This window comes from Populus nigra, chromosome 1, assembly GCF_951802175.1.
Source record: "Populus nigra chromosome 1, ddPopNigr1.1, whole genome shotgun sequence".
In the NCBI taxonomy this organism is placed as follows: Eukaryota; Viridiplantae; Streptophyta; class Magnoliopsida; order Malpighiales; family Salicaceae; genus Populus; species Populus nigra.
In genome coordinates, this window is record NC_084852.1 from 5,022,538 (window position 1) to 5,047,832 (window position 25,295).

Here is a 25,295-nt window from a genome sequence, read left to right on the forward strand (position 1 = left end):
ATTATTTTAATATATTAATATTAAAAAGCAAAGAATAACAGATAAGCAAAGATAAACAGACTAGTTTAGACTTCACGTTTCTTTAACATAAAGCATCTGGTTACTTTGTTTAACCTCAATACTTCAGGTATTTTTTTTTTCATTTTGTTTAATTCTGTCTGCCTATCTTCTTCTTCTTCTTCGATTACCGCAGGTTATACCCAACCGAATGCTTACATCGTTTATATAACAACCGGCGGCATCGCCCGGGAAATTCACCTAGAATGTAATGTAACTCAAAACATTCAATTCGGAACAGAGAACGCAAACCCTTTATCAAATGGAAACTTCATCAAAGGAAGAAGGATATTAAGGGAAGACTAATGGCAACACATCTAGATTTAGGACTGATGATTTCATTTTAATAAGAAAAGACGATCAGGAGTCACTGCAAAGGCAAACTGCTCGTTGTTTTCCATGATCATTAGTCAGCCAACCAGGCCTGCCTTCCCTTGTTCCTGCTTTTCCATTTCCTCGCTGGCAACACAACGAATAGGAAACACAATGATGGAGAGAAAAATAATTATCAACAGTGCATCTTGATTATTTTATTTTGAGTTCGTTAACTTATGTTTCCCTCCTTGTAATAGCTAGAATTAGCAAGATTAATTATGAAATCCGATATCCCAAAAATTAAGAAAAGAAATGGCGAAGGGATTTAACCAACCGGAGGAGCCCAGTAAGGTGATCAGCATGGGCAAAGTTGTTGTCTTCACGGGCTTTCAAGATGCTAAACATTAGGTTGATCCTGGTTTGGTTGTAATCACTCTGCTTGGCTATGTTCATCGTCTCCTCTTTGAGCCTGCGGCATTCAGATCCTATCTCTTCAAACTTTTGTCTTATTTCTCGTTGCCCTTCTCTGATGCGTTTCTGTCCCTCACCGATCTCGATCATATCTGTTTTCAATCGTTCCATCGTTTCCCTCCTCTCTCTGTTCTTCTTAACATGTATAAGAATAATTATTATTTTTAATTTCTGGGGATAATAACATGATATATAGCAACAACCAGTCAAGAAACAAGCATAAAGAATAATCTTTTTTTAAGAAAAACATAGAAATATAACTAGATTTGGTTCGTACCCAATATTGTTTCCTGTGTTTGGACTTGGAAACACTGCGGCTCGGGGCTAAAGGCTTGATCGAATCCATAGTTGCAGACACCCGTATTGACTGACTTCCTCCTTTCTATTGAAATTGAAAGGTTGTGTTTGCAATGACATCGGCTCTTCACAATATCCGATCATTTATACAGATCTGTATAAATGAATCTACGAAGGTATCATGTGTTCCGCTCGAGCTTTGTTGATTTCTCGCACTTATCTTTTCGATATCGCACGATAACGCCATAAATGCTTGTTTTAAAAAAAAATATCCATTCAAGAATTATATATTACTCTCTTTAGGATTGAAGCATATTACGGTGCTTGATCATCATATAAACAATGAACAACCTCAATTTTCTTTTTCTTTTTATTTTAATTCTACCTTTAATATTTTTTTTTTCAATTTCAATATTCAATATTTTATATGTTTTTTATATTAATTAGCCATATTTTGTTTTTTAACACTCTAGTTGGTATTTAATTTTTACACGTATTTATTTTTATTACTATATGCTATTAAATTAGAACATGGCAGTGTCTCATTGTGGAAAAATTGTGAATAAAAACATCAAAGATTAACAACAATTAATCAAATTATTAAGGACACATCACATGCACATCGACCTTCGGGCATAGATTGGGGAGAGCCAAGAAGGGCCTCATTGTTTCTCTCCAGCAAATATTATGGGTCTACCATTATGATATGATTGGGAGTTTATACCGGGTAATTGTTTAAAGTGTTTTTTTTTTAATATTTTAAAATAATATTTTTTTTATTTTAAAAAATTATTTTTAATATCAGTATCTAAAAATATAAAAAAATTAATTTTAAATAAAAAAATAATTTTAAAAATTTTAAAAAACATGGTTTCAATCGTATCTTTAAACACACCCAAAATCCAGTAGCTTTTAGGTTTTCATTCTGCTTCAACAGGAGAGGAGAGCAAACGGAAGAAGGTTGAATAAATGAAGTTAATTATAAGATTTGTGTATTTAATGAGTTAAGTTGCAAAACTTGAATTTGTTTTTAATTTATTGTTTTTTTTATTTTACAAAAAGATCTTTTTAAAAAGATTAAAATCAAACAACATTTTTTTACTATTATCCCAGATTGTTTTAGAGCATATTTGTTTTTACAATTTAAAGGTATTTATAAAAAAATTATTTACTTCAAATTAATTTTTATATTTATATTTATAAACTTTAAAAAATAAAAAACATATCATTTATACTTCACTTCAGCTTTTGGTTCGGCTGAACAGACAGCACCGAGTAGACTGCGTGTTGGGTCAGCACACGTCAATTGGTAACTGCACACTGTGACTATTTCTGGGGTGTTTTTCAGTATAATAGGTGTAAAGTGTCCTCTGCTGTAAGCAGCAGCCCATGCAAATCTCAGGTCTGTTGGAGCATTGACCAACACAACCTGAGAGATCTTCATCACTTCCGAATTGCATTGAAATCCTGACTCATCGAGCAAACGCCATTAAATCTTCATTCAAACTAGAACCAGCAGTCGCCCACATTTGTTTTTCTCCATGAAACTTGGGGAAATCCCAGTTTTCCAGAGCTAAAACTCTCTTTTGCCGAGTCTAAAATCAACGAAACATTCTCAACTTTCTGTTTCAATTTGTCCCACCGAGCCAACCTAGGGTACCCACTCTTCATCAGATTAGGCTTCGGCTGCAGTTCATTGAACCTCTTCCAAACCCAAACCTGAACTGATGATTGCGTTGATGACCAAAGCTTAACTGTTAAACCATCATATTTTCCCTATGGAATCCCCAACAAGGTTGACTCTGCGATTTTCCCTTTCAACAACGTCATATCTATCTCTGTAAATGCAGGCAAGAACAGCAGGTGCAAGTGCAGTGCAATTCTATTGCCTCTAGCGACATGAATTACAATAGAGAAAACAAGCTTCCTGATGGAATCACAAGTATATGGGAGAATATACCTTGAAATGCTTCATGCTAAATCTCGCTGCCACTATCCATGAATTTCTTCATTCACGACAGTTTACTGGCCTTCTTGGCAGTGATCTTTGTCATATCTACCGTTGCTGTCTGGAAAACTGGAACTTCTTATTAAAATACGATATTTCTCCATCCAGACCTATGATGCTTGTTCTTCTCGCTAATCTGATTATTGTACTTCATCTTCCCTTCCATCTTCTTTTTTTATTCTTAACCCTAGATTTCACCATATTTTCCTTGAAAAAAGATAGTTATCGAAGAGAAGCACCAGAAATAGTAGATATGCTTCATATGGGACTTGTTTTTATAATATTGAGAAAACCATTTTGTAACTGTATTCATTACTTTTACATACATTTTAAGAGATATATAATTTAATATAATAGATTTTATTACTCCACAAAGAGAATTGTGCGGGTGCCAACGTTAATTACGATATAAATTAAGTGTTATTTTAGTATTGGGATATTGTAAAATGTTTTTTAATTTAAAATATATCAAAATAATTTATTGTAGATTTTTTTAATTTATTTTACATATCAACATATCAAAATTATCCAAAAAAATTTTAAAAAATACTTTAATTTAATCTTTTTTTTAAAAAAAAAACAATTCAAAAATACTTTAAAAAACAAACATGTTGAAATGCAAAACAAAAGCAAACACTCACTAAGTCCTTTTATCTAACATATTTTTCTTATTAGCATAGTTTTTTTAAAAAAATAGTAAAATAAAATAGTTTGAATTTTTTATATATAAAATATCACAGTTAATACATTTTATAATTGGAAAAAACAACATATTTTTTTAAAAAAAATTAGTAAAATAACACAACTTGAAAAGAAAATAAAAGAAAAGAAATAACATGGTTGATATATGTCTTGATTGGAAAAAAAGTGACATTTAAAGTTGCCTCTAATAAGAAATGCATCATTTTAAAAAAGAAATTGTTAAATGAATTGCACAAATTACAATGAGTAGAGGGGAAAAAAAAGACCATGAAGACATATCAAAATTCTAATTATAACACCAGCAGGTCCATTAGAAAAATCTTAATGAGAAGAATTCAATAACACCAAGAAAAGTCACAAAAAATGATCAGAGTGAGTTCCAGTTTCTATCCAAAGACAAGTAAGCCACCCACCACGTGCGACTCACTCTAGTCACCGTTTGTGACCTTTCTTAGTATTATTGGATTCTTATCATCGATATCTTTTTAATGGTACCAATGGTGTCATAATTATGATTTCGATGTACCTCCATGTCTCTGTCTTTCTTTTTCTTTATGTTGTTTTCTCATTATAATTGCTCACTTGCACTATTGATGATCTTTCTTAGTGTTATTTGATTTTTTTCAACGAGTTTTTTCTAATAATACCGGTAGTATTTTAATCAAAATTTCGATGTGTTTCAAAGTCTTTATTTTATTTTATTTTTTCATCTCTCCTTATTGTAATTTGTGAAGCCATTTAATTAACAATTTGTTTGAAATGTCACATTTTCTTTGAGTGACAACTTTAAAATATGGCAATTTTCAATTGTGAAATATACCAAATTATGTTATTTTTGCTAATTATTTTTCAAAATATATTATTTTTTCAAGTGTTTTAAAAAATCATGTTAATTTTTTTAAAAAAATCTTTATCTAGCCCCTTGTTTTTGTCAATACCAAGTCCTTAACACATAACAATACTTAATTAAAAAACAAAAAGTCACATGCTAATCGCAACATGAGATATATATGTCCAGATTATATGTTTATTGTGCATCTTAAGTCATGAAATTGAGATAATTCAATAGAAAAACAATTAATGATAAATAAAACAACGAAAAAAATTAAAAGATAAATATAAATCAAGATATTTAATATTACAATTCAAATTATTTACTCAGTTGTATTTAATGAATTTGTCTATTAAAATCAATTTATAACTGAAATCAACACACATATAAAATTTATTAAATAAAATAAATAGAAAACATATTATGCAAGACTACACATATTAAAAATATAAAAAATATAAAACATTTTTAATATTTAAAAATAAATTTAATCTATGCAAAATATATATATATATATATATATATATATATATATATATATATATATATATATATAATTAAGTACAAATGAGTCATACTAACATCCTCAAAAATGAAATACACCCAATATAATTAAAAACTTATTGTCATTTTAAAAATGCTAAATAAGTTAAAAAAAAAAAAGGTTCACTGAAAAAGGATATTAATTTACACATAAACTTAACAATTATGTAAAAAAAATATATAAAAAAATATTAATTAAAAAAAAAAGAATGAGGACAAGTAGTATGGTTTTGAACCCCATAAACCCCTTTCCGCATGCATAACACATTTCAGATTTCAGAACCTAAATTATCAAATAAGAAGGGATTTCAACCGCTATGGTAGCATTTGTTTTAGATGTTTTTAAAAGTATTTATTTTAAAAATATATTAAATTAATTTTTTTTATATAATTTTAATATATTAATATAAAAATAAAAAAATATATAACAAATTATTTTAATATATTTTCAAAAAAAATATATCTTATAATATATTACTAAACATTAAACAAGCTAGCTATCTTACGGAAACGTGCCTATCATTTGTCTCCAATGACCCGTAAACAAATAAAAGATTTTAGGGTGGAGACCTAATATCATCCTGTTTATACTTTATACTGAAAATATTCCATGATTTTACTTTTCACTGATTACACTCGAGGCTGGGTAATACAGCCAGAGAAGGTTTGTAATTCAAGCAAGCAATTTACACAGAAATGCAGAACTATTTAAGGATTACAAGTGTTACGAGCCTAGCAAGCATCAAAGGAAACATGCGCTTAAATGAAATCATATAGACGAAAGAGTAGCTGAAAATGGCGCAGCACATCTCATACGTTTGGCTTTTGTAATTCATCAAATACTACTATGATACTGCTTAGTTCATCAGGGGAGCAGATTCTTCTGTGGGGTTTTTGACAAACATGATCTTGCTGCTTTTAACTTGACCATTACTATCTCAAGCCTAGCAACCCGAGCATCTAGTTCATTTACTGGGATCTGAAAGACTGAGCCGTTGCTTTCTTCTGCATCTTTGTTGGTGCTCGCCATGTTGTTAGTAGAAGTCTCAACTATGCACACGTCTGCGTCTTCTAAGGCTCTTTGCAAACCATCCTTTCCAGCTTTAACCTGCGTGGTTTTTCCTTCCGGTTCTGTTAGCGACTCGATCTTTCGAAAACCTGCACCGCCTGTTTTTACAATTGAAGGACTGTGAGCGAGACCATAAGTATAAACAGATGTACCTTCCCTTCTGTCTAAACTGTTATGAAGGCTACAGTGTCTTAATATATCTTCCAAAGTTGTTTTTTCATTCTCAGCCGCATCCCCTTCTTTCATCCTGCCAGATTTGGGAGGAAAACCAGGGGGGACATTTAAATCATTGCCTTCATTCTTTATTGAAACCCATGGAACTCGATTTGATCTCTTTCTGAAACTTCGTTTCCTTCGCACAACACCTTCAGTCACATCCTTAGTCACCTCTTGCACCGACCCTCTCCACCAGTTCAAGTATCTAATCGTAACATCAGACTCGAATAACCGAGGTGGAAAATAGAATTTGGAATTGGACAATGACCTTATGTAATTTTTCGAAGCACATTTGCAGCTTTCATTTGATCGAGCTACAAGAGCAGGAACATCTTGATCCATTCCGAATTGCATTGCCACTCGATGAGGAAGATACAGTTCTGAACAGCCTAGACCATCCATCTTGGATACTGTCAAGCATAGGGAAAATGACAACAAATCTTCATTAGATCCTAGGTCTAGCCATTCTCCTTTCTCTCTGTAAAACTCCGGGAAGTGCCAACCTCTTACTCCTGGGTTAGCATAAGGCCGCCATCGAAAAGTCTCCCCAGCTGAATCCAAAGCCAGCCTTGCATTCTCAACTTTGACACCATTCACACTATCCCATAAAGCACATCTGGGATCACCATTATTGAGGAAAAGGGGCTTCCGTTGGAACATCGGAAACCTCTCCCAACCCCAAATCTGGACTAACAGAAACGGTGACCAAATTGTTAGTGCCAATACACCATCCTCAAAAGTCTCTAACTTGGTGGTAAAAACAATTGTTTCTTTCAACAAACTCAAGTCTCTATAAATGCTAGCCAGAACTGCTGGAGCAAGTGCAATACGTTCCCCTCTTGCCATTTGAATTGCTATTGGAAAAAAATGGTCCTTGAGTGCAATATCAGAATCTCGAAAAACATACCTTGCCAGCCAAAGTGAAAGAAAAGCTTCGTGCTCGATTTCACTCCCGCTGTCCATGAACTTCTCCATCCATTTAGATTGGCAAGGCTTAATAACCTTACCCCTGCTGATATTCCTCCCAGCTTCAGCTAGTTTATCTTCAATTTCCTTCAATTCTCTGCTTTCATAATCAGAGCATGAAGAAACGGGGGAGCCTAAAACAGAGTACCCTCCCAAAATGATCATGTCCTCTAAGGTGATGGTTGCTTCTCCCCAAGGAAATACAAATGTGTTGGTTTTAGGACACCATTTCTCTGCAAGTCCAATGATAAAATCATAGTCTCTTACAACAATGAATGTAGAATGCATGATGGCTTCATAAATTCCAGCCTTCTTCCATAAAGACTGATACTTGAATTTCAACTTATGAACCCATGTTGCCCAGTTCAGTTTAGGCTTCTGCCAACCACTGAAGTTTATCTTCAGAGGCCATTCTTTAGGCTCAAAAGTTGAAGGTAGAGAAGAAAGAGAACATGTAGGGGGCTTGGGGACTGACCTTGTACTGGTGGCCAAAGTAGGTTTGAGGAAATGGGCTGTTCTTAGAGTTGGTATGCTGTCACCAGTGAATGACACCATTTGCTCTTCTCTAACATCAAGCATAGTTTCTTTCACCTCTTCCATTCCTGGGTTTCAAGAGGTTTCCAAAGTGGTGAGGGGACCTATTATGTATTGATAAGAATCCCAAAAGTTTGTGTCGTGGGAGAATGAAGGAAACCGATTATTGCAGAAACTCTTCAAGGCGTTTTCCACAAAGGAAAGGCAAGGAGTTAGGTTTTGTTCTTGGGATCGAGAAATTGATAGACACTGAAATGTTAAAAAGAATAAAGACAACAACTATGGAGAGAGTGTCTGAAGTTTTTATTTACTTCTGCCAGTGTGAGGATCAGAAAATGGTCGTTTCCTAAACCGTATGTGCTGCAAGGATGAGCAGTCTTTCTGTAACAAAGCTGCAATCCATTTTTATGTGTTTGTCCTGTATTTTTTAAGAGTTTTTTTTTAATAATAAAATAATTTTTTTATTTTTAATATTAGTATTTCAAAATTATTAAAAAAAACATCAATTTAGTACACATTTGATGATATTCTTTTTAAAAGTGTTTTCTATTTTAAAATGAATGAAAATATTTTATTTATTTTTGATATCAACATATCAAAATTATCAAAAAACATTAAAAAATATCTATTCAGATTATTATTTATTTTTAATATCAATATATGAAAACTATTGAAAAGCATTAAAAAAATATCAATTTAATATTTTTCAAGGCAAATATATTTTTGAAATTCATTCAAACACATATTGAAACATTCTCAAACAGACACTTAGAAGGTGTTTGAAAGTGTGATAGTGATTGTTTTTTAAAGTAATTTTCATTTGAAAATAAATCAAAATAATATTTTTTTTATTTTTAAATTTATTTTTAACATCAATACTTGAAAACGATTCAAAAACATTAAAAAGATTAATTTTAAAAACAAAAACCAAATTTTAATAAAAACAAGTTGAAACACCAAACAACATCAAGATGCTTTTTCAAATTAAACACTCTCAAATACAATTTTGACCACAGCTTACACCATGGGTGAAGGACGATTTTGCAATAAAAAGGTTTCAAATTACTAGTTCAAACATCAAATAAATGGGCTAACCTGTATTAATAGTAGCTAGCCTGTATTAATTTATTATTGATTTTCCGGTGTGCCAGAAAAGTTATGCCTTTTCACGATTACCAGCTGCATCCACCTTTGCTTTCTTCAGTCCAAAACCCTTGCCACAAAAACCTTGAACTTTGACTTTCGCACCGAAACAGAGAGTCCAAGCCCTAAACTTTTTAGCTCCTTTTTTTTCTTCGCAATGAATGTTTTTCTCGAATCAAAGAAAGGCTATAGTAGCCAGGAGGCCATTTTTTGACTGGGAGCTATTGGCTTTATTGTAAATTTCTTTTCCAATGTATTAAATGAGTTTTTAGTATTTTGATGTAGGATATTTTTTCAAAGTATTTTTTTAAAATATATTAAAATAATTTATTTTTAGATTTTTTTAATATTAAAATTATAAAAAAACTAAAAAATATCAATTTAATATTTTTTAAACCACATATATTTTTAAAATACATATAAATACAATTTTAAATAAAAAAAAAACACCCTCTTACAAAGCCACGCCACAGAAAGGCTCTATTGGTAATTGAGAAACGTTCTGTAGATTCCAACCCCGGTAGCATGTATTTAAAAATATATTTAAATAATATTTTTTTATTTTAAAAAATTATTTTTAATACTAATATATTAAAAATGAAGTAAAAACACAAAAAAAATTATTTAAAGTAAAAAATATTATTAAAAAAAATAAACAGAATCTCTTTTTATCCATTTTCAAAAGTTCTCTCCCCACTTCTTACGCATCCAAAAATTAAATTAATTATCTTATGCAATCATGATCTATGACTTTATATTGACATTTCTTCTGCCTTTATTTTTATTCTTTTTAATACATTGTTTGGAAGAGGTGTAGTGGAGGTATAGATTCCAGAGGAAGCTTTGAATACTCGAAGTTGTATCGTCACTTCAACTTCCTTTGCTAGTTCGAAACAATCATGTCAGCAACCTTCGGCTCTCCCTAAGCCCGAACCTCTCCTTCTCTTTCTCTGCAAGGAACTTCACCATTTTTTTCTATGGAGAAATCAGAAGGACCCATTGTTGAAACGAGAAAGGAACTCATGGTTTCACTCTCTGGTGATGCGAAGCCAACACTTAGAACGGCCCATTTTATCAAACCCTCAATTACCTCCTCCATTGATGAAAACACTCCCAAACACCCATCACACTACAACTTCTCCTTGCCCTTTAAATTTGAACCCAAAAAGTGGCCTTTAAGAATAACATTCCATGGTTGGAGAAATGCACAAAGGAGGTGGAAAGAATGGGTTGATAAAATGGCTGCTTTGCATGAAGCAACATGGAGAAAAGTTGGAATCTATCAAGCAGTCATGAGTTCTCTTTACCAAATCGGAAGAGACGATGATTTCCTTATTGGGTTAGCAGAGAAATGGTGTTTTGAAACTAACACATTCATTTTTCCTTGGGGTGAAGCAACAATCACCTTGGAAGATATTTTGGTTGCAGGGTACTCTGTTTTGGGGTCCCCTGTTTTTACCCCTCTTGAAACAGAGGAATTGAAAGAAGCTGAACAAAAGCTTATGGAAATCGGAGAACTGTTGAGGCGGTCAAAAAGCAAAAAAGTGGACCATTCTTCCTGGATTAAATATCTCATGGAAAACAACAGCGAAGTCGAGCACGAGGCTTTTCTGTCACTATGGTTGTCAAGGTTTGTTTTTCCCACTCTCCCAAATATGAGCATTCCCAAACATGTTTTTCCAATTGCTGTTCGTCTAGCTAGAGGTATCAAAATTGCACTAGGACCTGCCCTTCTTGCAAGCATTTACCGAGACATGAGGTTGTTGAAGAAAAAGATTCTAGCTTTGTCCAATTTAGAGTCTTTTGAGGATGACAATGATGATCAAAAGGTAGAACTCACCATTTGGTCACCATTTCATATAGTTCAGGTTTGGGCCTGGGAGAGGTTTCCAAAATTGCAACCAAAGCCTAATGTGACTGACTTGGAAGTGCCGAGATTAGCTAGATGGCATAATGTGAATAGTTCAACCGTTAGGAATGTAAGATTGGCCCTAGATTCTGAAGGAAGTTTCCAGTGGCGCCCTTATGCCACAGCCGTGGAGAGTTTGTGCTACAAAATTTATGGTGATGAAGAGAAGTGGGTGCTTGTTGATGTTGATGTTGATGAGGAATTGAAGTCCTTTACTCGATGCTTGAGAGCATGTGAACTAGTTGGAATAGGGTGTGTAGAACAGTACAGCCCCCATCGAGTGGCAATGCAGTTTGGCATGGATCAAGATCTTCCAGGTCCTGTAAAGAGAAGAAATGAAACTCAAGAACTTTCCTGGAAGCGTTTTGATAAGCAAATCAAGAATGCAATGCTATATATTCCATCAAGACATTGCAAGCCAGATGTTACTTTGAGATACTTGGAATGGTGGAAGCAATCAGTGTTTGGTGGGAAAGATGGAAGTGGAAATCCAAAAAGTTCAGAAATTTCGGTTCCATGTTTCAAAGGGAAGAAGTCAGATCATGATCCTCTGTATCCTCCTGGTTTCCCTCCTGAATGTCAACATGTTGAAGGCTTGAACTCTGATGAGGAGGATGATCTAACATTGAAGGAGTTGTTTACTCATAAAAAGCTCAAAATTGTTGATCATAGAATATATGGTTATCACAAGTCTTTGCCGGCTACTGCACATAATCTATTATCTTCTTCCGCAGAAAACAATGATGTTACAAATGTTGATGCAGAGATGAAATTGAAGGAAAACAGCTTTCAGAAGGAACCTAGGAGTGGAAAAGAAAGCACAACCACGGAAAACTCCAGCAAAAACAAATTAGATAGCCCTAGTCCAGTACTCCATGGTGCTGGTTTTCTTAAAGATGATGAAAGAGGAAGTAGGAGTCGTTTTGATATTCACACAGATGGATTAGAACTTGAAGCTCGGATCGACAAGCTTAGGAAAGAAATTGATGGGCTAAAGGCTGCTAAATTTAGCCAGAAGAAGGTTTGTCTGACCAACAATATCAACTTGTAGTTAATACAAATAGAATTAACATGCCGAGTCAGGTCGATATATAGAGTTCTACAGGTCTTTTGGCATATGTTTTAGTTACTTTTTGCACGAACTAAGTAGCAAAAATTGCTTGGAGCCAACTTGTCTCATTGCAGAAATAATTGTATGTTTTATAGCTGGTATGTCTGTAATGATACATGTAAAGTGTACCAGCATTGTGCAATGGTTCATGTTTCAGTCAGTTCTTAGCTGAGTTTCTCTGTGTGAATGAAGCAAACTGATGGTGAAAATCTTTGCTTGCTTAGCCATTATCAGTGGATATAGGATCAGTTAACAAACTACAAGCAATCGCATAGGCTTGTTAGAATTATTCGTGGAAAAGGCTAGAAGGATCCTGTGAGGTCACTGGACCCATTAAATTGTGAAATTGGAAATACTAGGCAGACTCTTTAGCTGTTTTTTGTTCACAAGGTCATGGTCTTGTTTGGAATGAATAGAAAAGATGGAAGCTTGCAGTTTACACTGTGAAGTCGGTTCTAGCAAGGTACTAATTAGTATAGATCTAATTCCAATCACACACAGGAAAAAGGATTAGAGAGAAAAGGATAATCCTATTCTCTAGCCTTCTAGCCTGAAATTCAAAGGATTTCTTAATCAAATCTTATCTTAAATACAATAAGAACTTTCTATTCAAATGGCATCATCTGTAAGAGCATCCTTTACCTAGTAGCTATCAGGCATGTAGCATTGTTGCTTCTCAAGTGCCTCCCCTGTCCTAGCTTGTGAACAGTACACTAGATACAGCGAAAGGGATTCGCGGGAAAAAGGAAAGTGGAGGGCAGCAGCAGTGTTCTTGTTGTCGGCGGTTGCTTCTTCTTGTTACCATTTTAATCACCAAGAAACCACCAAACTGAAATACATTTCCTGTGGGCTAAGGACGATTTTGCAATAAAAAGGTTTCGAATTACTAGAGAGCATTTCGAAAATTGCTAGTAGCTAACCTGTATTAATTTATTATTGATTTTCCGGTGTGCCAGGAAAGTTGTGCCTTTTCACGATTCCCAGCTACATGCAGTTTGCTCTCTTTTGTCCTTGCTGTGCCCATTTCCGCCTGAACCTCGAACCTCGGCAAAACCCTTTCCCCACAACCCCCAAACTTTAGACTTTAGCACCAGAACACAATCAGTCTAAGCCCTTAACTTTTTTTCTTCTCGAGAAGAATGTTTCTCAAGTATTAAAAATTACATCCATGAACTATTTTTTAAAAAAATAAACTAAATTTTTTCAAGTCTTAAAATAACATCTCTAAATTATAAAAAAACTCTAAAACTTATAAATTCTAAATAAATTTTTCAATAACCAATATCTTCTCAAATAAAAAGTACCACATAAGGCTGTTTTGTTAATAAATATAAGTTATTTTATTTGTTAAAAATAGAATAATATTTTAATTTTCTTTTCAATTTAATTTATATATAATCTCTTTGTATTTAGATTAAACTTATTCCTTTAAATTATAGTAATCATCAATGAAATCTTAGTCTCATCCTCTCTTATCTTTATATTTCTCTTTGTATATTTCGATTGTTTAACATGTTTAAAGAAGAGATAACACCAACTTATTAGGTATAGAAATATGAATCAAATAATATTCTAAAACTTAACATAAAAACCAATCCTAAAACAACTAGAAAAATAAAAAAATCTTGGTCAGTTATTTTTGGATCTAATTTGGGCATGTTCCCAAACTTGGATGATGTTGCCTTCATATTCCTATTAAAAAACAAGGTTTTTAGAACATTCTCTAAAATTTTAGTTTGATTCAACAATTGAATCAAACATTATGACTATTTATTTTTTTATATAAAAAATGTCATTTAACACGTCCAAACTTCTTCTTAAGTTAAGACTTTTGTTGCACATCCCCTGTCAAGCTTTTTTACTTGAGAAGAACTCATTCACGAGTTTCACAGTTAGAAATTGAAATCTTCTATTCCAAAAAAAAAATTCTTAATATTATAATTATCATATTCACAAATTGAACCTCATTTACTGAAATGTCAACAAAATAAATTCTTTGAATCTCTTTCTTTTAATCCTTTAGAGAAAACTTTCTTGTGATTTCAAAAAGATAATATTTTTCTATCTTTTTTAATTTTAACTCCAATTCCTGAGTAAATTAGTAATTTTTCTACATTTTCATTCGTTGGTTTAATTTCAACATATTCACTATCTTCATATTATTCCTTGAAATGTTACCTCTACGATGGTGATAATTGTGGTTCTTCTACTTTTTAAAAAATTAACTATAAACAATTAATTCACCATTAACAACATTGACCAATAAAGCAAGAACAATAAGTATGTTTAAGTTAGAAATTGAATTGTTTGTCAACTATTTCTTATTATTGACTCAAATAATTTTCGCTTTAAGTTACTTCTCCTCCATGTTTTGTTTATGTGTTATTGTTGAAAGTTGAATATAAGGTAAATAATAATAACTTGATTGCGATTATATGCCTAAAATAAAATATCTTCTTATTCATCTTGTACAAACTCCAAAATTAGTATTTTTTAAAAGTTTTTTATAATAAAATTACAAATTTATCAATACAAGCTCCATCAACCACAAGATTGAACCATCAATCTTCAACGTAATAAGTAAATTTATGTATGGAAAATCTTACTTTTTGATAATAAAAATCTTATTCAAATAAAATAAGTTTCTAACTTTGACAATCATCTAACAAATCTTTTTTTTAAAAAAAAATTCTCATCAACAAAAGGAATTTCATCGAAATTAGAAACGTGTCTATGAAAGTTTAGCCATAAACGAAGTTTTTAGTTCATTGTTTATCGTACAAACTACTCTCTAAATAGACATGATGTCTTTATGAGTTTGCAAAAATAGATCTAGGGTTTGGTTCGCTTGAGATAAGTCTTTAAGTATGTCCCTCTCTTCTCCAGGTTTCTTATTTGCGCCCTCCTAGTAGTTGATCCATCCCCTGAATTAAGTTTGCTATGGAATGCTCTTGCTAATCAAATATCTATATTAGGGTTATTTGCACTACCTTTAAAACTCTTATAGTGCCCTAGAAGACCTTCATTTCTACATCATAAAGCAGAAAGTTATAGTTGATACCTCTATACATCATCAAACACTAATGATGTTGTGTTGATATTTCTATAAAGAATAAGGCTTTTAAAACGTTCTAGAAGTTTTTTTTATCTAGATTTAATTATTGAATTAAAAGTTATGGTCTGATTTTATTGAATATATCATTTGATACACTTGACTTATTTTTAGATAAGACTTTTATTATGTGTTCCACGTTAAAAACACATGCAAATATTTAAAGCAATTGCAATTCTTGATTGTATTCATTTCAAAAGTTCACTCCTTACTTTTTAAAGAGCTCGTATAGAAGTGTGATAGTTTTTATTTTTAAGTTTAAGTGTTTTTTAAAAGTGTATTTATCTTTAAAAACATCAAATTGATATATTTTTAGTGTTTTTTCTGATAATTTTGATGTGCTATTATAAAATAAAAAAAATCTTTAAAAAAAATATTTTAATATATTTTCAGGAAAAAAATATTTGTAAAAAATATTTTATATCACAATACCAAACATGTACTAAATATGATGTCGGGTTATTTTTATTTTTTCTCAACCTAGATTGATTAATATAGGATTAATTCAAGTTTGAAGTCATTTGAGTCACTAGTTAACCTATTAGGTTAGTTCAAGTTTTATAAATATGATTTGTTTTTCAAATTTGTTTATACTTTTAAAAGGTGTTTGAGATTGTGGTTGTATCTTTTTTAAAAAATTATTATTTTTTATTTCAAATTAATATTTTTATGTATTTTTGAATAGTTTTGATATATTGTTTAAAAAACAAAAAATATTATCTAAATATTTTTAATTTTAAATAAAAATAACTGTAAAAAATAACATAACTTTTATTACAACAAATACTAAAAGAGATCAGTGTTTCACTGTTCACCTAGACATAAATTATTGTGGATTGGAGTAGTATAATAACAAAATTATTTTTGCCAAAGAAACTTGCTAAGCATGCAATGGGGGTATGATTATCTTTTTAATGAGATATATTTGACATTGAAAGAATGATTGAGGATAAAATGATTTATTCGAGTTTTTTTAGCTATAATATAGATATTGATTTGTTTTTCAGGGCACAAAATTTTAAGCTTTGAATTGAAGCTTCTTTTGTCTTTTTTTTATATAAAAAATAAATATTAAAGATACAGCTATGCTTCTGAAAGGGGAGGAAATATGCATGTGTTAAGGGTCTCCATCATCCCTTTTCTTTTATTGAAACAATTCAAATACGAAGTTACCCTTGAGTTTCAACAAAAACAAGGTTGCATGTAGGGGTCTTTTTGTCATTTTCATATGGCTGTCAGACCCAAGCATCTTGAGTTTGATAGCCAAGCACTAGGGTTTTACATGACTGTCAAACCAAAGATATCGGGGTTTGGTATGACTGTCAGACCCGAGACGCTCAGGTCTGGCTGCTAGACTCAAGGCGCTGGGTTCATGTAGGAGTGTTTTTATTGTTTTCATATGGCTGCCATACCCCAACGCCTGACTGTCAGACCTAAAAGCCTTAGGTCTGGTCTCAAGTCTGGCAGAGACGCTAGATCCAGACATCGTGAGTCTGACAACGATGCCAGACCCACAATCTTTATTATGGCATTGGTGCCAAACACAGGCACCTGGGGTGTGATATTGGTGTCAGACCCAGATACCTTAAGTCTCAAATGACTATCAGATCCAGGATGCTTGGGTGTGGCAAGGCGATATACCTCAGGCATTAGGATATGATAATGTCTTGTCAATGCTAAACCTAAAATATTTGAGTATGATAATTATTCAAGACCCAAGGTGCTTGTAGTTTGATAATATTGCTAGACTCAATCACCTGAGATTTGACAACCATGTCAAATTTCATAAACATGAATGTGGTATCCTTCTCAAACGCAAACACTAGAATTTATCATTTTAGAGTGTGTTTGGTATTGCGGTAGCGGTTGTGGTTGTGGTTTGAAAAAAGTTGTTTTATAAAAAGTACTTTTAGTTGAGGTTGGTTTGAAAAAAATTGGTGTTTGGTTAAAACTATGGTTGAAATTGAGATTGAAGAAAAAGTAGTTTAATGTGTTTGGTTAAAAATGCTTTTGAAATTGAGGTTATAAAATAATTTAAAAAAATATATATTAATATTGATGGTTTTAAATTTAAATATTTTAGAATTAATTACTCCTATTACATCATGAAATAAAAAATACTTTATAAAAAATACTTTTTATTATTTCATTAAACTATTTATAATTCCATTACATACAAAATTCATCCGATAAGAATTACAGTTTTCATAATTTTTTTAGCGTAGATAAATATTATCAGGTATAAAATTGATATTATAGTGCGAGTGAATTTAATTAATTCATTTTATACTAGTGTTTTTTTTAAATACAAATGTTAAAAAAAATTATTTGGCTGAAAAAAAAAAGAAGGAATTTCACGTGAACAGTGCAATTCGCACTGTTCACATGCTCCACTGTTCAGTGAACAGTGGAGGCATGATACACTGTTCAATGAACAATGTATCATGCTACACTGTTTGAACAGTGTAGCATGGTTGTTCTCAAAGAGCCGCGCAAAAAAGCAGCATTTTTCTGCTTTCAAATTGCCTGTGTTTCGCACGCAATTTGTTGTGGGACCCATATACAGTGAACAATTTTTTTTTCCTTAACCAAACACTAAGCCAGTGCGTTTTTAAAGAAACGCAACCTCTACCTCGTTGCCAAACAGCCACTTAGTAGGCCATTATTACTGTTTAAAAGTACAGGCGACTTACATAATTTTTAAATATCAAAATATTAATAAATATAACTTTTAATTACTATTAAAATAATAATTTATATTATTTACCAATCCATCCAGAAACAACGCACATGCCATCTATATAGTCATATTCAATAACACGTAGTTACTAGGGACTGGTTTGTGGAGGTTGCTTCTAGATGAAGCGAGTCCTTGAAATTGTATGGTAATATCAACTTACTGTTGCTAATTTAAAACAATCATGTCGCTATCTTTGGCTCCCCCTAGGCCCTAACCTCTGCTCTTTTCTCTGCAAGAAACTTTACCATTTTTTTTTATGGAGAAATCAGAAGGATCCATTGTTGAAACAAGAAAGGAACTTATGGTTTCACTCTCTGGTGATGCACAGCCAACACTTAGAACAGCCCATTTTATCAAACCCTCAATTACCTCCTCCATTGATGAAAACACGCCCAAACACCCTTCACACTACAACTCATTGCCCTCTAAATTTGAACCCAAAAAGTGGCCTTTAAGAATCACATTCCATGGGTGGAGATATCCTCAAAGGAAGTGGAAAGAATGGGTTGATAAAATGGCTGCTTTGCATGAAACAACATGGAGAAAAGTTGGAATCTATCAAGCAGTCATGAGTTCTCTTTACCAAATCGGAAGAAACGATGATTTGCTTCTTGGGTTAGCAGAGAAATGGTGTTTCGAAACTAACACATTCATTTTTCCTTGGGGTGAAGCAACAATCACCTTGGAAGATATTTTGGTTGCAGGGTACGCTGTTTTGGGGTCCCCTGTTTTTAGCCCTCCTGAAACAGAGGAATTGAAAGAAGCTGAACAAAAGCTAATGGAAATCAGAAAACAGTTGAGGCGGTCTAAAGCAAAAAAAGTGAACCAACATTCCTGGATTAAATATCTCATGGAAAACAACAGCGAAGTAGAGCACGAGGCTTTTCTATCACTATGGTTGTCAAGGTTTGTTTTTCCCAGTCTCCCATTTATGGGAATTTCCATACATCTTTATCCAATTGCTGTTTGTCTAGCTAGAGGTATCAAAATTGCACTTGGACCTGCCCTTCTTGCAAGCATTTACCGAGACTTGAGGTTGTTGAAGAAAAAGATTCTAGCTTTGTCCAATTTAGAGTCTTTTGAGGATGACAATGATGATCAAAAGTTAGAACTCACCATTTGGTCACCATTTCATATAGTTCAGGTTTGGGCCTGGGAGAGGTTTCCAAAATTGCAACCAAAGCCTAATGTGACTGACTTTGAAGTGCCGAGATTAGCTAGATGGCATAATGTGAATAGTTCAACCGTTAGGAATGTAAGTTTGGCCCTAGATTCTGAAGGAAGTTTCCAGTGGCGCCCTTATGCCACAGCCGTGGAGAGTTTGTGCTACAAAATTTATGGTGATGAAGAGAAGTGGGTGCTTGTTGATGTTGATGTTGATGAGGAATTGAAGTCCTTTACTCGATACTTGCGAGCATGTGAACTAGTTGGAATAGGGTGTGTAGAGCAGTACAGCCCACATCGAGTGGCAATGCAGTTTGGTATGGATCAAGATCTTCCAGGTCCTGTAAAGAGAAGGAATGAAACTCAAGAACTTTCCTGGAAGCGTTTTGATAAGCAAATCAAGAATGGAATGCTATATATTCCATCAAGACATTGTAAGCCAGATGTTACTTTGAGATACTTGGAATGGTGGAAGCAATCAGTGGTTGGTGCGAAAGATGGAAATGGAAATCCAAAAAGTGCAGAGATTTCGGCGCCAAGTTTCAAAGGGAAGAAGTCAGATCATGATCCTCTGTGCCCTCCTGGTTTCCCTCCTGGATGTCAACATGTTGAAGTCTTGGACTCTGATGAGGAGGATAATCTAACATTGAAGGAGTTGTTTACTCATAAAAAGCTCAAAATTGTTGATCATAGAATGTATGGTGATCGCAAGTCTTCTCTGGCAACTACGCATAGTCTGTTATATTCTTCCGCAGAAAACAATGATGTTACAAATGTAGATGCAGAGATGAAATTGAAGGAAAACAGCTTTCAGAAGGAACCTAGGAGTGGAAAAGAAAGCACAACCACGGAAAACACCAGCAAAAACAAATTAGATAGCCCTAGTCCAGAACGTCATGGTGCTGGTTTTCTTAAAGATGATGAAAGAGGAAGTAGGAGTCGTTTTGATATTCACACAGATGGATTAGAACTTGAAGCTCGGATCGACAAGCTTAGGAAAGAAATTGATGGGCTAAAGGCTGCTAAATTTAGCCAGAAGAAGGTTTGTCTGACCAACAATATGAACTTGTAGTTAATACAAATAGAATTAACATGCCGAGTCAGGTCGATATATAGAGTTCTACAGCTCTTTTGGCTTTTTTTGTAGTTACCTTGTTGCATGAAACAAATTGTACCAGCATTGTGCAATGTTTCATTTTTTAGTCAGTTCTTAGCTGAGTTTCTCTGTGTGAATGAAGCAAACTGATGGTGAGAATCTTTGCTTGCTTAGCCATTATCAGTGGATATAGGATCAGTTAACAAACTACAAGCAATCGCATAGGCTTGTTAGAATTATTCGTGGAAAAGGCTAGGGTCAAGTCCTGTGAGGTCACTGGACTTGACCCATTAAATTTGAAATTGGAAATGTTAGGCAGACTCTTTTGCTGTTTTTGGTTCACAAGGTCATGATCTTGTTTGGAATGAATAGAAAAGATGGAAGCTTGATGTTTGCACTGTGAAGTCAGTTCTAGCAAGGTGCTAATTAGTATAGATCTAATTCCAATCACACAAAGGATAAAGGATTAGAGAGAGAAGGATAATCCTCTTCTATAGCCTTTTAGCCTGAAATTCAATGGATTTCATAATTAAATCTTATCTTTTCTTAGAGCATCCACGTCCATGCTCTCAATTGAGGCTCTTTAGCTATAGTAACTCGCAGGTATTTTTTTTCCATCCATGGCATTGTTGCTCCTCAAATGAACTCCCTATCCAAGTTTTGTGAACACCGCTACATATAGTGAGTACTACTGTAGCACTCTTCAATTTGCGTGGAGGGTGACAGTAGCGGGAGAAGGAAATGATTCGTGGGAAAGGAAGGAGTGGAGGGCTGCAGCAGTGCTCTTCTTGCCATTAGCTGCTGCTTCTAGTTACTGTTTTGGTTGCTGCTCAGTCCATGGTGATGGCTGATACGGCGGCGTGGGGCTGTGTTGAGATGAGTTGGGGCTGTTTGGATTGGGTTCTTGAGCAGCGAGGTGGTGGTGATCAAGGAGAAGAAGCTGGTGGGCTTTGTTCACTTTCTTTTACGCAGGTTTCTCCTTCTAATTCCACCTCAAATCCTGTATTTTTTATTATTATAAAGTTTTCTATTTTGCGTAAACCCTTTTGGCTTTCTGGGTTTTCGTTTATGCAGTAACATAGAGCTTTGCTAGATGTCCATGTTCCAGGCTGCTTTATGCCTATGCAGTAACATAGAGCTTTGCAAGATGTACCTTGCCAATGTTACAGGCTGCTACATCTTTTCTTCTTCGCAATCAGAACTTAAAGATAGAAATTATATTTAAAAAAAAAAAAATTTCATTTTTTTTATTATTTTAAAATAATTTTAATATAATAATTTTAAAAATAATTTTTAAAAAATAAAAAAAATATTATTTTAATATATTCTATAATTATTATCACATTTTCAACATCTTTTAAAATTATACTGAGATGCATGTCCGCTCGCATAAAACAAATATATTTAATAGTGTTATAATTGTAAACCAGCGCTAGATAAGTAATAGAAACTAAAGGTATGATGGAGCCAATATTTCATGACGGAAAAAAAAGTTGTATTGGTGATCAAAACTTAGAGAGTGAATAAAATGATTTGTAGCAATCTATAGTGTTTTGAGAGGAAAGATACAGTGCTTTCGCCACATGATTTAGCTTTTCTGTTAATAAAAAGTAAAAAAAATTACAAAGCTAAATTCTCTACCAACTTAATATTAAAAAAAAAACTAAAAAAGATAATTTTGGAAGGAAAAAAACCTATGAGGAAAAATGTTGTAGCAATTGACAATGTTTTGTAAAGAAAACTACAGTGTTTTTCTCAATAAAATAAAATAAAAAACCATTTAGAGAAATACTGTAGCAATCTATAGTGTTTTGTGAGAAAAACTACAACGCTTTCCCCATATGATTTAGTTTTATTGTAATTATAATTCTTAACCAATTTAATATTAAAAAAAATAGATAAAGATAATTTTGGAAAAAATAATAATAAAATCATATAGGAAAACACTGCAATAATTCATAGTGTTTTTTAAAAAAAATTATAAAGCTAAATTATTAATCAGCTCAATATTAAAAAAATCAAATCGACAGAGATAATTTTAGAAAAAAAATATTAATAAAAACATTAAAAAAAGAAAAAAAATCATGTTAGAAACACTATAGCAATTCATAGTGTTTTGTGATGAAAGCTACAGTGCTTCTCCACATGATTTAATCTTATTTGTAATGACTTGTAATTGTAATTTTTAACAATGTTTTGTGAGGAAAGCTACAATGATTTCTCCACATGATTAAGTTTTACTATAAAGTTAAATTCTAACCAACTCAATATTAAAAAAAAATAAAATCGACGAAGATAATTTGAAAAAAAATATTACAAAAAAAGAAAACACAAAAGAAACTGGAAAAAAATCATGTGAGGAAAAACTTGTATTTACTTGTAATTGCAATTCTTAATCAGCTTAATATTTAAAAAAATAAAATTGACAAAGACAATTTTAGAAAAAAAACATAACAAAACAGAAAAAAACCATATGAGAAAAAACACTGTAGCAATTCACAGTAATTTGCGAGGAAAGTTATAGTGTTTTCCTCACATATTGTAATTGTAATTTTTAACTAGCTCAATATTAAAAAATAAAATTAAAAAAATAATTTTGAAGGAAATAATAAAAAAAACAAAAACAAAAAAAACATGTGAAGAAACACTGTAGCAATCAACAATGTTTTAAAGAAAAAAATTACAAAACTAAATTCTCAATCAGTTCAATATAAAAAAAAATTGATAAATATAATTTTGAAAAAATAAAAAAATAAAATAGAAAAATTATGTTGAAAAACACCATAGCAATCCACAGTATTTGAAAGGAAAAAAATTACAAAGCGGAATTTTTAACCAGCTCAATATTTAAAAAGTAAAATCAACAAAGATAATTTTAAAAAAAATTAAATGAAAAAAAAAAAGCAAAGTTAGAAAAAAAAAAGTAATCTTTTTTTAAAAAAATTATGAATTATTGTTGTAATTCAATAATTTAGATACATGAAAATAATGATTCTCCTCCTATCATTTAGATATTGTTATAATATTTTATGTTTTCGGTGTGATGCGCCGACACAAACAAACAACACCTATAATCCTGTCTCTCTAGTTTTTCCACTATGACTGTATAATAAAAACCCAGCCCACGACAATTATTTTCTTCTTTAAAAGCATTGCACTGTTTATGTTCCTGAAGTCAAGTTTTCCACTCGTATCTATTTTACATAATATTTTAAATCTTTATAACTAAGACTTATTTGTTAAATATAAAAGAGGCCAGAATAAATGCAGAGATTGGTCCGCCTTTAACATTGTTGATGGACTGAGAGGGCAAAGGTTTTGTATTATTTTGAAGCTTGTTCAATGGCTGCTTGACTTTTTAAAATGAAGGAAGGAAATCTAGAAATCCAAGTTTCTTTGGAAATTATAAACATAGCTTGTTTGATGACAATAACGGGGAGGATGAAGATGATCGAAGTTCATGCGTTCATATAGTTCATCCGTAGTGACTGACCGGACTAGACTACCATGGCTTTTCCGGTGAAATTAGGTCTCTAATAGCTTGATACAATTGCCTAGTGACATGCTAGACTATAGCTAGCATTCATATAATTTCTAATATCAAAGACGTTCTTCTCTAGCAAGCCTAAAACATGAGCCGTCAAAATAGTTGATGCTTTGATCTCATCCAATTTAACAATGCGTCAATGATATGGAATAAGAAACGCAATTAAATGAAAAAGTAGTTGGAGAAGATCAGCATTCTTGTGTAGGTTTAATCAAACCTGTGCCCCAAGTCTTCTTGCTGCTTTCAGCTTAGCAACCTTTCTTTCAAGCAATCCAATCCAATTTTCGAGCTCGGCTATATCAAGTTTGTAAGCATTAGCTTCTCCTGCTTTGGCATTGATGCCTACTCTATAAGAAGTCATATTGCCTGCTCTATTCTCTTGGGCAACTTCCATCTGATCCATGGCTCTTCCTGATGCCCCCGTGGTAGCCTCGCTACCTGCTATCTTTTGTGCTGATTGTGACGCTGGTCCCATTTTCCTGTCAGTTCCATCATGTATATTTGAAGCAGAATTACTTCGAAATTGACAAGGCAACTCACCATTAGCAATTACATCATTGCCAAAACTCTGCTGATTTTTACCAGTAAACATTTCCACAGCTGCTGGTCTGTCTTTCTCAGCTGAAATTCTTGATTCGTTCATGTTACTTTTGGGACTAAAACCAGGCGGCGGGACATCAGGATCAATTTTAGTTTGCTTTCCCTTTGAAGTCTGCAAATCCGGTTTTGATCTCTTTGCACTTCTTTGCTGTTGGGCAGAACCACTCACCTTCTTGTTCTGGCATAAAACCATTTGTTTCCACCACTTCAAGTATCGAGTGGTAACATCTGATTCATAGAGCCGTGATGGGATATGAAATTTTGTATCACTAGTAGGCTTGCTATAGTTTATCCATGCAATTTCTCGTGTCTTATCAAGAGTAACACGACCAGGAAGATCCTGATCCATTCCAAATTGCATGGCGACTCGATGCGGAAAATAGTTTTCCATATAGTCCAACCCAAAAATCTTGGAGACCCTCAAACAACGAATAAATGACTCCAAATGCCTATCAAATCCTGAATCAGCCAGCACCAACTCTTCGTTTTCTCTATAGAACTTCGGGAAACTCCAATTCTGTAAATTTTTTGCGTATGGCCGCCAAAGAAAACTCTCTGCGGCCGAATCCAAAGCCAACCTCACATTATCGACTTTGGGAATTTTGGCTTTGTCCCATCGAGCTGATCTTGGATCGCCAAAGTTAAGCACATCAGGCTTTGGCTGCAGGATCGGAAATCTCTCCCAAGCCCAAAGTTGCACCAGCTGAAACGGCGAGAAAAGTTCAAGTCTAGATTCAATATTACCCGCAACAATTGCCCTTTTCAGTTGACTCAAATCCCTGTAAATACTAGCGAGAACTGCTGGTGCAAGAGCTATTGGAATCCCTCTTGCTAGGCGGATTGCTATAGGGAAAACCTCTTTC

General features: G+C 33.0%; 4 protein-coding genes and 1 long non-coding RNA gene across 7 annotated transcripts; 2 read left to right on the plus strand and 3 right to left on the minus strand.

The window, feature by feature from the left end:
* Positions 1-292: 292 nt before the first annotated feature.
* LOC133688319 (uncharacterized) lies at positions 293-1,340 on the minus strand. Of its 2 annotated transcripts, none has more exons than XM_062107769.1 (3): positions 1,121-1,340; positions 707-975; positions 293-516 (listed from the first exon to the last, which is right to left on the minus strand). In XM_062107769.1, the coding sequence occupies exons 1-3, from the start codon at positions 1,187-1,189 to the stop codon at positions 468-470; spliced, it is 387 nt and encodes a 128-aa protein (XP_061963753.1). In that variant the 5' UTR covers positions 1,190-1,340; the 3' UTR covers positions 293-467. The 2 variants fall into 2 exon arrangements, with proteins under 2 accessions (XP_061963753.1, XP_061963743.1); XM_062107759.1 differs by having other exon boundaries at positions 707-978.
* Positions 1,341-5,839: 4,499 nt separating this feature from the next.
* On the minus strand, positions 5,840-8,076 carry LOC133677494 (uncharacterized). The gene has a single exon (XM_062099582.1). It carries the CDS (start codon positions 8,074-8,076, stop codon positions 6,091-6,093), a length of 1,986 nt encoding a protein of 661 aa, XP_061955566.1. The 3' UTR covers positions 5,840-6,090.
* A 1,898-nt stretch (positions 8,077-9,974) lies between these two features.
* On the plus strand, positions 9,975-12,356 carry LOC133703680 (protein MAINTENANCE OF MERISTEMS-like). The gene has a single exon (XM_062128289.1). It carries the CDS (start codon positions 10,131-10,133, stop codon positions 12,111-12,113), a length of 1,983 nt encoding a protein of 660 aa, XP_061984273.1. The 5' UTR covers positions 9,975-10,130; the 3' UTR covers positions 12,114-12,356.
* Positions 12,357-12,626: 270 nt separating this feature from the next.
* Positions 12,627-13,291, minus strand: LOC133703688 (uncharacterized). Its single transcript, XR_009843916.1, has 2 exons — positions 13,094-13,291; positions 12,627-13,002 (listed from the first exon to the last, which is right to left on the minus strand). It is a non-coding gene; the product is annotated as an uncharacterized LOC133703688 (long non-coding RNA).
* A 4,920-nt stretch (positions 13,292-18,211) lies between these two features.
* On the plus strand, positions 18,212-21,431 carry LOC133702680 (uncharacterized). Of its 2 annotated transcripts, none has more exons than XR_009843781.1 (2): positions 18,212-21,257; positions 21,360-21,431. XR_009843781.1 is itself a non-coding variant. In XM_062127009.1 (2 exons), the coding sequence occupies exons 1-2, from the start codon at positions 18,282-18,284 to the stop codon at positions 20,879-20,881; spliced, it is 1,953 nt and encodes a 650-aa protein (XP_061982993.1). In that variant the 5' UTR covers positions 18,212-18,281; the 3' UTR covers positions 20,882-21,431. The 2 variants fall into 2 exon arrangements, 1 of the variants encoding a protein (XP_061982993.1); XM_062127009.1 differs by having other exon boundaries at positions 18,212-20,231; positions 20,879-21,431.
* The last annotated feature ends 3,864 nt before the right edge of the window (positions 21,432-25,295 follow it).

Excerpts from the sequence above, each read along its gene's own strand:
- LOC133688319 (XM_062107759.1), bottom strand. The coding sequence starts at position 1,189 with ATGGATTCGATCAAGCCTTTAGCCCCGAGCCGCAGTGTTTCCAAGTCC. Across the intron at positions 979-1,120 it reads AACACAGGAAACAATATTGG|AAGAACAGAGAGAGGAGGGA; the intron begins GTACGAACCAAA and ends ATACATGTTAAG. Across the intron at positions 517-706 it reads CACCTTACTGGGCTCCTCCG|CGAGGAAATGGAAAAGCAGG; the intron begins GTTGGTTAAATC and ends TTGTGTTGCCAG.
- LOC133677494 (XM_062099582.1), bottom strand. The coding sequence starts at position 8,076 with ATGGAAGAGGTGAAAGAAACTATGCTTGATGTTAGAGAAGAGCAAATG.
- LOC133703680 (XM_062128289.1), top strand. The coding sequence starts at position 10,131 with ATGGAGAAATCAGAAGGACCCATTGTTGAAACGAGAAAGGAACTCATG.
- LOC133702680 (XM_062127009.1), top strand. The coding sequence starts at position 18,282 with ATGGAGAAATCAGAAGGATCCATTGTTGAAACAAGAAAGGAACTTATG.